Here is a 10,124-nt window from a genome sequence, read left to right as displayed (position 1 = left end):
ACAGGCATCCAGGCTGCAGGGACAAAGGTTTCAAACCACCACTACTGATATGATGATCCTCTGACAAAGTGGAGCAGCAGGAGAAAGTGGCCGAGACTTATTGATAATGTCCAAACCGCTCTGGTATTCATTGAACTGTGTTTGAAATTCCTCCAATTTGTCCAGTCCGTAACACAATTCTCCACCCCGGTCCGACCTCATGGACAGGCCTATACTTTACTCTGACAGACAAGAAGAAGTTGATTTGTTTACTTGGCAAAGCTTTATTGAGTGTGATGTTGTCATCCATTCTCATACAGAGCCCCAGCCCAGTCTAGCCCAGCTGTGGAGACTGTCAACATCTTTTCCCTCTCCCATCCTGACGAGAGGCCTGCTGATATAAAAAGACTAGCAGTGTCTGAAGATTTAATTCTGAGAAGTCTCTCTAGGGTACGGTGGAAGGCCCATAGCGAAAATCCTTCAATTAACTAACCGCCGACTACAGCTTCATCTAGTGAGGAAAGTCACCTTGAACAATTGAATTATTCTCAAATTAAAAACACAATCATGCCATATCAATCAAAATGCATTACCTTTGATCGTTATCTCTGAATGGGTTTCATCTCGTCTTGTACGCGTGCCAAGATAGGTATCACTCATTATCATCATACAGTGAGCATAAGAAATACATCAGAGACCTTTAAACCTTTTCAAGCAAACACACCTTTTGTATTTTGGACACATTTTTGCACACAGCAAAAAAAGTATTGGAAGACAAGAATGTGAAGTAGGATGAGGAGTAAGCTAAACAGGCAGTGTGTTAGTCTTGCATAATTCCACTATAAAACAACTACAGTACTTGAAACTCAATCTTCTATGGTCAGTTTATGAAGTTTATGGTCAGGTGCTATGAGGCAAGAGGAACAACATGCATATGGTCAGCTTGTGTTGCTTAAAGGAAATGAATGGCCCACTAAAATTCTATATGGATCTTTTCGGTCTGTGACATAAGATATGTTGAAGATTCATCCACTCAGCACCATATGTCCTGTAAATAGTGTTTCTCCTCCCTGAGTCCAGCCAATCTCTTCATGGCATCTAGTTTATCCAGCTGAAGCTCTGCTGATATCATCTCTATCAGGGTTTCGTTCACGTCTTTAGCCATGTTCTTAGCATCACTGTGGGAGCAAAGTAATTAAGTCAGTAAATCCAGATCCACAGCCACTAAAATAATAAACCAGACTATTCCATGGTTTTCCTATTGACATCATCATCACCATCAACCCTAAGCTCACCCGCAGACGTAGAGGTATCCATTCTCCTTGAGGAGGAGGTTGGTGAGATCTTTGGCATGGAGGAGCAGGTTATGTTGGACGTATCTAGGACCTGTCTTGGTCTCTGTCCCCATCTGAGTGTCTCGCGAGAAACACACTTTCAGATGGTTCAGGGTTCCTTTACCCACAAACCCCTGCAGCTCCTCTCTGGAGAAAAAGAAGAAGAAAAGTGTGAGCGAGAGCAAGAAGAAAAGAAAGAGGAGAAAAGAGAGAGAGGACTAAGCAAGAGAACAAAGAATAAGAGAAGCGCGAGAGGAGAAGAAAGAGAGAGTTAGTTCAGGGCATGAAAACAGTTTTCATTTCCAAAATAGACAAAAAACAGTCAAGCTCAATAAAGTTCCATCCCAGCCGTGTGTACAAGCCTACCTATAAAAACACAGGCCACCGATACGTCTTATTTAATGGAAGATAAATGGTCAAATATGGATTTCATAAGCAAGGTCGAGGCCCTCTTATAAGCATATTTTTTATAATCAATCCACCTATCCTTGCCACAACACTGTGTGTGTTCCATCTCAATATGTTTTTTAATAGGGCCTTGGGTAGGTAGCAATAGTAAGGTCTACTGAGTTTTCTGAGCCGGTGAAGAACCTTACCCAAGGTTGGAAGGAAGGAAGGAAGGAAGGAAGGGAAGATGCAGAGACAGACAGACAGACAGAGACGAGAAGATGCAGAGACAGACTGACAGACAAACAGACGAGAAGATGCAGAGACAGACAGACAGACGAGAAGATGCAGAGACAGACAGACAGACAGACGAGAAGATGCAGAGACACAGACAGACGAGAAGATGCAGAGACAGACTGATAGACAAACAGACGAGAAGATGCAGAGACAGACAGACTGACAGACAGACAAACAGACAGACGAGAAGATGCAGAGAGACAGACAGACAGACGAGAAGATGCACAGACAGACGAGAAGATGCAGACGAGAAGATGCAGAGACAGACAGACAGACACAGACAGATGAGAAGATGCAGAGACAGACAGACGAGAAGATACAGAGACAGACAGACAGACGAGAAGATGCAGAGACAGACAGACAGACGAGAAGATGCAGAGACAGACAGACGGACAGACAGACGAGAAGATGCAGAGACAGACAGACATATGTGGTCTGGTTAAAGGAACTCTGGTGAAGATCGTTTTGCAGTAGCCGGGAGACTTTTAAAAGCTAGTTTTAATAAAATAAGGAGACCATGACTAGGATAAGTAAAAATGCAGTAAATACTGCAGGAGAAGAGAGTAAAGGAGATGTATTGTTATTATTTCCCATTCTGCTCTTTCCTTTTCCGTTCACCTATATTGGGTTAAATGTTATGTATTGTTGCTGCAACAATACCATTACCATGTTAATCTGGATAACTCATTACAAACAATTAGTATTTTTATTTATTTATATATTATTATTTTTTTACCTCTGACAGCCCTGCAACTAAATCCCTAGATTACCAAGTATGTTAAACGCTAGAACAGGGTTCTTTATCTGGCAAGCCCGCTTGCTGAATTTGGCCCGCAATGGTTTTATTTGGCGCCCCAAGTTTACTGAGCAAAAAAAAACATTGAGAGAGATTTTTGGGGGGGATTTTCATTGTTGGACATAAAAAAAAAGTAAAAACACCAGGAAATCAGCTCCAAGTGATTTTAATTTTGGAAATTTGTTCTCAAGTACTTCCCACGCATAATAGAGAGACGTGATTATATCCAAATGTAAGCAAGGTTTGAAATGATAAAGTTTTAGTCAAATATTATATCTGTTTGGGCTTCTTGGTGTCAATTTGCAGCCTACAAATTATTTGTAATTATGTACCGGCCCCTCGACCATCCGCTCAAGAAAAAAATCGTCCCGAGGCTGAATCTAGTTGATGATCCCTGCCCTAAAATAACAAAGAGAAAAAAAACCAGGAGAGGGAAGAACAAAAGAGAAAGAAGAGGACGTGTGTCCTAGACACCGGGCCGGTGTGTCACCTATGGTATCAACTGAGCAGTGATGAGGGTTCACTTCCTGGTTTTCAAATAAAAACAAAGAACACTGACCCTTTAACGTGAGGCATTGACTAACAGAAAAGTCTAGGGGGGAAAGCATAACAACATATTCTCTGCAGATATACAGTCAGGTCCAAAATTATTGGCACCCTTGATAAAGATGAGCAAAAAAAATACTGTATAAAATACAAATACTGAGCTATATTGTATGCCCCCCAAAATTGGGAATGTATATTATTTTATACAAATACAATTTCTCAAAGAAAGATTTTGTTTAACAAATAAAAAATCTACAAGAAAGATGGGTGTAAAAAATTGTTGCCACCGGTTTTCAATACACCAGTTTTCAATACACCAGTTTTCAATACACCAGTTTTCAATACACCAGTTTTCAATACACCAGTTTTCAATACCCTACCCTTACGAGGATAAATGGGTCTATTTCTAAAATGTTATACGAGATTAGAGAACACATTGGAAGGGATCTTTGACCATTCCTCCATACAGAATCTTCCCAGATCCTTGATATCCTTCGTTCTGTGCTTATGGACTGCCCTCCTCAATTCAAATCACAGGTTTTCAATGGGTTTCATGTCCAGAGACTGAGATGGACGTCGCAAAATGTGGACTTAGTGATCAATTAACAATTTCTTTGTGGATGTTGATGTGTGCCTGGGGTCATTGTCTTGCTGGAAGATCCACTTGCTGCAAAGATTTAGCCTCCTGGCAGAGGAAACCAGGTTTTTGGCTAAAAAGGTCCTGGTACTTGGTAAAGTTCATTTTACAGTAGGTATGAGGTTATTTTCTGCATATGCATCCTTCTTTCAATGCTAAACCCACTACTGGTGTGCGTGGCCAAAGAGTTCAATTTTCATGTCATCTGAACATACCACCGTTTCCAATCAGATTTAGCAAACTCCAGGTGTTTACATTTGTTTGTTGCTCTCAACATAGGTTTTTTTCTGGCAACCCTATTAGCATGGAGGTGGCGTCTAATTGTAGATCTGAAGATACGACCAAGTTCTGCAATTCTCCAACTTTGTCCACTCTAATTGACTTTGCCTCACAACATATCTTCCTCATTGTGCGTGGGGACAAGATCCACATGGGTCCAATACCAGGAAAGTTTACCACTGTTCCATCTTTGATGACAAAGATTTTACATGCGGATTACCTCATTTTTATACCCCAGTGAAACAGGAAGCCATGGAAGGTCACAATACCGTTTATTATACTGAGGTCAACTTAAAAAAGTAGAATGTTAATGGAGATTTAATTGTTTGTTTATATTTATAAGAATCTTTAGGGGTGCCAATCATTTTGACAACTATCTTTTTGAGGAAAAAAAAGCACTTGTTACACAACATCTCTTTCTCTGAGCAATGGTATTAGTATAAAATCTAATTTCCTCCTTTTTTTAGCATACAATATAGCTCAGTATTTGTATTTATATTATAGTCTTTTTTTGCTCATCTTTATCAATCGTGCCAACAGTTCTTGGACCTGACTGTATAAGACTGTCATGAGAGACATACAGCATTGCCATTTCCTCCCTCTCTCCTTACCCCTCTTCTGTTGAATGTCAGGCAATATCATGCAACTTTAATTTCTGTTTGAAAGGTTAATATCCTGGTACCAGGGGTCCCACCCACACCCCACTGTGCCATGCTCTTCTCTTTGGCCTCAGTCAAACCCTGGTGTGTGTTGACAGAGAAACCAACCCTGGTCCGGTTGTGGGACTCTGGCCCTTAATGGCCATGAACAAGAGCCCAGTAACCCCATTTCCCTCAGCAGTGAAATCACAATCCATGAAGAGGGAGGGAGGGTACGAGGAGGGAACGAGCGAGGAAGGAAGAAAATGAGTGCAAACTGCAGGGGGTCCGAGTGTCTGGTTGCTCGTAACAGTTTGGAGGTCAGATTGGTGTCAACCTCTAACACAGATGTTAAATGTTGGGGTTGATTAGGCTGATCCCATAGCCTGTTTGCTTTTAAAAAGAACATTCTGGAATGAACTTTCCTCTATAATGTCACATCGAAGATGTCAGGGTTTAGCCTAGGACCACAGGATATATTTAGCATCAAAGGGAACACTTCATTTTTTTCTAGCAGTTCACATTTCAGACCCCCACTGATGGCTAGTCGGGTTAGGTCAATAATAATAATAATAATAAAGAACATGTGAAACATTGTAGGCTGTTTTTTTCCTGGAGTAAAGATTAATATAATGATTGTATCATGCTGCAAGAGAACATGTTTGAATGCTGACATGGGTCATTCACACAGTAAACATACAGTTTCATACATAACATGAATCCAAATGTACCTTCCTACAGCGCAAGAAAAATCTTGTCTTCCTGAAAATGCAGCATTTGGTTTTGATTGATACAGCTGTTTCATGCTCATTAGCACATGTTAAATCGATTCAGTCACGGGTGGGGGGCTCCATTTTGAATTCCCCCAGATAGAGAGACCCACATTGTGAACAAACACCCACCAGCCCAGGATACCTGGCTGTGAGGACGTATTTAACAAAGAGATAGAGGGCAATATACGAATACAGGCAGATTTTTCTTTGATCTGTTCTTTCATGATTTCTGCGACCAATGCACCGTTTTGTGCACAGTCTTCTGAACTGGAACTGCAACTGAATCGATTGATAGTAAGATGGCGCTGACAGATACGGCAGGTCTGTTTCTAGCTCCTAAGCAAATTTGTAATATTTAGTTTTTTGTGTGTGTTATTTCTCACATTTTGTTTTGCGCTATTACATACAGCCGGAAAGAACTTTGGGATATCAGAGCAGCGGTGACTCACCAGCATTATGACCAGGAATACAACTTTCCCGAATTGGATCCTCACCCAGGGCAATTTAACTTATTCCAGAGGCTGCTCCAAAACAGGACCGGCGGAGAAAAGGTATTCTGAGTGGACTTCTAGTCCCGACTCAGGAGGCGTGCACACCATGCACTGCCCCAGAGTATATTACTCGCTAACGTTCAGTCTCTGGATAATAAAGTAGACGAGCTCAGGACGAGGATCTCCATCAGGGTTTGTAACATACTCATATACTGTCCCAATCTATACAGCCATCTGGGTTCTCAGTATATCGCGCAGACAAGAATAAAGAACTCTCCGGGAAGAAGAAAGGCGGTAGTGTATGTTTCATGATTAAATACTCATGGTGTGATTGTATTAACAGACAGTCACGGACTAAAAAGGGAAAACCTGCCACGTCCCGGACACGGACGTCTTGCTTCCAGACAAGCTAAACAACTTCTTTGCCCACTTTGAGGATAAGACAGTGCCACCGACGCGGCCCGCTACCAAAGACTGTGGGCTCTCCTTCTCTGTGGCCGTGAGTAAGACATTTAAAACGTGTTAACCCTCACAAGGTTGCCGGCCCAGGCGGCATCGCTAGCCGGATCCTCAGAGCACGCGCAAACCAGCTGGCTAGAATGTTTACGGACATATTCATTATTTCCCTGTCCCAGTCTGCTGTCCCCACTTGCTTCAAGATGTCCACCATTGTTCCTGTACCCAAGAAAGCAAAGGTAACTGAACAAAATGGACTATTGCCCCATAGCACTCACTTCTGTCATCATGAAGTGCTTTGAGAGACTAGTCAAGGAGCATATCACCTCTACCATACCTGACACCCTAGACCCTCTTCAATTTGCTTACCACCCTCATAGATCCACAGACGATGCAATCGCCATCGCACTGCCCTATCCCATCTGGACAAGAGGAATACCTCACTGACTATAGCTCAGCATTCAACACCATTGTACCCTCCAAGCTCGGGGCCCAGGATCTGAACCTTGCACTGTGCAACTAGGTCCTGGACTTCCTAATGGGCCGACCCTAGGTGGTGAATGTCAGGAATTGTGAAAAACTGAGTTTAAATGTATTTGACTAAGGTGTATGTACACTTCCGACTTCAACTGTATATTAACAATAAAATGTTATTTGATCTAGTGTCATATCTACTGTATATCTCTCTATGGGTTTGTGAGCTTTGAAACACTACAGTGTAAAATATACCCTCCATCCAACGATATGCCCCATCCCAGCTAAAAGCTCCATGTCCCTGTGTACGTACCAGTGTTGCTCAGTAGCCCATACAGTAGGGGTCTGCAACTGGCGGCCCGTGGTGCAAAACTGTCCCGTGAGTGATATATTCTGGCCCACCAACATAACATAAGCGATTGTGTCTCAATGTAATCAAGGTATGATGAAATGATTGTATTTTCAAATACAATCTCTTATTGGGCTTAGTTGGTTAATTCGCAATGTACAAATTATTCTAATTATGTCCGGGCCCCCCGGCCATCCTCTCCGACAAAAATCGTTCCAAGGGTGAATCTAGTTGCCTATCCCTGCCATACAGTGTAGTTCTAGTGAAACATACTGTATCTCTGTGGTCCTATGTGGCAGCCAGACCATAATCCTGTCATATGAAGTTTAAAGTCTTGTCCTTCAAGGTCCAATCTTACCATCTTCTCAATCACGCCACCGCCATCAAGGACACAGAGGAAGTGACGCGTTCCAGGGAACCACGCTGTCACAGTACAGCCTCACTCAGACAGTTTGTTTACATGATGATCTGCACTCTGATTGTAGGAAAAGTCCAAGGTCACCAAGGTGGGTGCTAGACATTGGGGATGCATGGGTGCGTCCGAAATGGGATCACACTCCTTATATAGTGCACTACTTTTGACCAGGGCCCATAAGGAATAGGGTGTTTGTCAGAATGACAAATGTTTGTCAGAATGACCCTCACCTAAACAGGAAGTCTCGATCTCTATGGCGACAACCGAAGAACAGCCAGGTCTCACCAAACTCTGCCTCCGGATTTTCCTCCCTCTCCTTCTCCCTGAAAGACAAAAAAGGAGAAAATAAATAAATACACAAGGGAGCTCAAAGCCAAATCAATAAAAACACAGAGAGAGAAGACGGGACAGTCCTTGCTCACAACAGAGGTTAAATGGAGCAGTGACACTGCTGTATCTATCTCGCTACAACACCAATAGAGTAGAGTGCCACAATTACCTAATGCATGGATGGGAATGACACAGTACAGAGGGGACACGAAAAGTACACGCTAAAAAAAGATGGATCACACTCCACAATGCATGAAAATGAAAACAAGAACTTGAGTAGGCCGGCACCCGTATGTGTCAGTGTTTTCCACAAGTAAATAGAGTATCCAGCCAAATACTAAAAAATAGCCAGCCAGGTGACTACATTTTCTGCCTAAGGAGCTGCATTTTGGTGTCACCTGGTACATTTAACGGGTTGATTCCATCCAAAACAAATTATTGAATCCTTTATTGAGTTTACCTCACAAATTGGAACAATGTGTGGCAGTATTGTGTAGGAAGACATGACTTTACAATTTAGATTACTAAAAATGTATGAATTCAGTTTATTGTTAGATGTTTTGGATATTGTCTAGGTCAAGGCCTATATGCTCAGGGCCTAGTTTCCTGATAGCGATGAAAGGTTAACGTGAGTGATTTCCTACAACGGTAGAAGATGTAACATGCGTTTCCCTAAACACCACGCAGAAAGCATGTGTCGGATATGGATACAGCGCTGCTCTCCGACCAAATTTCTCCATTCAAATCGTACCTTAACATTAGAATTATAACCTATAATAGTGCACTCAATCACAGATTTATTTGGCACATGACCGCGCACGTTGTTACACATCATGAAATATACTGAGGCAAAAATGTAGCCTATAAATAGAACATTACATGTAATTACAATATATTTGAAATATATCGGCCTATGTAGCCTATAGGCGTACCGTATTCATATTTTTATGCCGTCATCTCGGTTGTTATTTCATTTTTGATCCTTCGCTTCAAATGCAAAGACATTTAACTGTGTATTTGTAGTGAACTTCGTTCCCAAGTTATCGGCGGTCACAGAGGGACTGATAAACAGCTTGATTATACGGTGCCTTCAGAAGGTCTTCATAACCCTGGACTTATTCCACACCGTTGTTACAACCGGAATTCAAAATGGAGTACGGAGATATTTTTCTCGCCCATCTACACACAGTACCCCATAATGACAAAGTGGAAACATGTTTTTAGAAATGTTTGCAAATGTACTGAAAATGAAATACAGACACTCATTTACGTAAGTATTCTCACCCAAGTCAATACATGTTAAAATGACCTTTGGCAGTGATTTCAGCTGTGAGTTGTTCTGACTAAGTCTCTTAAGAGCCTTGTACACCTGGATTGTACAATATTTGCACATTATTCTTTTAAGAGGAAATCCTTTGGTTTACTTGTCTATTATATCTTATCGGGACATATAAGCAAGTTGCATGATTTATGAATGGCAAAGCGATCAGGGCCGGATTACCGAATGGGCAGACAGGGCTCGTACCCGGGGCTCTTGACCTCCAGGGGGCCCCTAACCAATTGTTTTTTATTTTTTGAGTTGTGGGCCCCCTGGAAGTTGGTGTCTCAGGGACCCAAATGCAGTAGTCCGGCCGTGGAAGGGATATAGGAGATAGACTTTGTGTAGTCAGTTCGACACCCTTTTATAAACTAGTCAACTTACTGTTTAGGTGTCAAAGCACAGTAAAATAGCCTACTATGCCCCATGACTTCATGTGGCTGGCTACGTCAAACAAGCGAAAGAAAATAAATGAATGTGCCAGAAAACAATAATTAGGCTAAGTACGACTCATCGTTACCACTTACATTACATGGGACATTTACGAGCATCATGCTTTCTCCCGCTTCCGTGGACATTTTTTGGGCTGACAGGCAGCCTATCCTATCAACGCTCACTTTGACTG

The 10,124-nt window shown here is 42.0% G+C and overlaps 1 protein-coding gene across 5 annotated transcripts in view; it reads right to left on the bottom strand.

Annotated features, from left to right (window-relative positions):
- Positions 1-243: 243 nt before the first annotated feature.
- The window catches only part of mtrr (5-methyltetrahydrofolate-homocysteine methyltransferase reductase), a 44,557-nt gene continuing 34,676 nt past the window's right edge, over positions 244-10,124 (bottom strand). For all 5 annotated transcript variants that reach the window (XM_090189710.1, XM_090189709.1, XM_036935134.2 and 2 more), the window contains 3 exons: positions 8,082-8,174; positions 1,275-1,460; positions 244-1,157 (listed from right to left, as the gene is read on the bottom strand). In XM_090189710.1, the coding sequence (XP_090045836.1) occupies positions 1,013-1,157; positions 1,275-1,460; positions 8,082-8,174 (424 nt within the window). In that variant the 3' untranslated portion in view covers positions 244-1,012. The remainder of the gene's footprint in view (positions 1,158-1,274; positions 1,461-8,081; positions 8,175-10,124) is intronic.

Source organism: Oncorhynchus mykiss, chromosome 11, assembly GCF_057628025.1.
Source record: "Oncorhynchus mykiss isolate SJ-2025 chromosome 11, ASM5762802v1, whole genome shotgun sequence".
NCBI classification, from domain to species: Eukaryota; Metazoa; Chordata; class Actinopteri; order Salmoniformes; family Salmonidae; genus Oncorhynchus; species Oncorhynchus mykiss.
The sequence above is the reverse complement of the archived record's forward strand: the minus strand, read 5'-3'. Positions and strand labels throughout refer to the sequence as shown.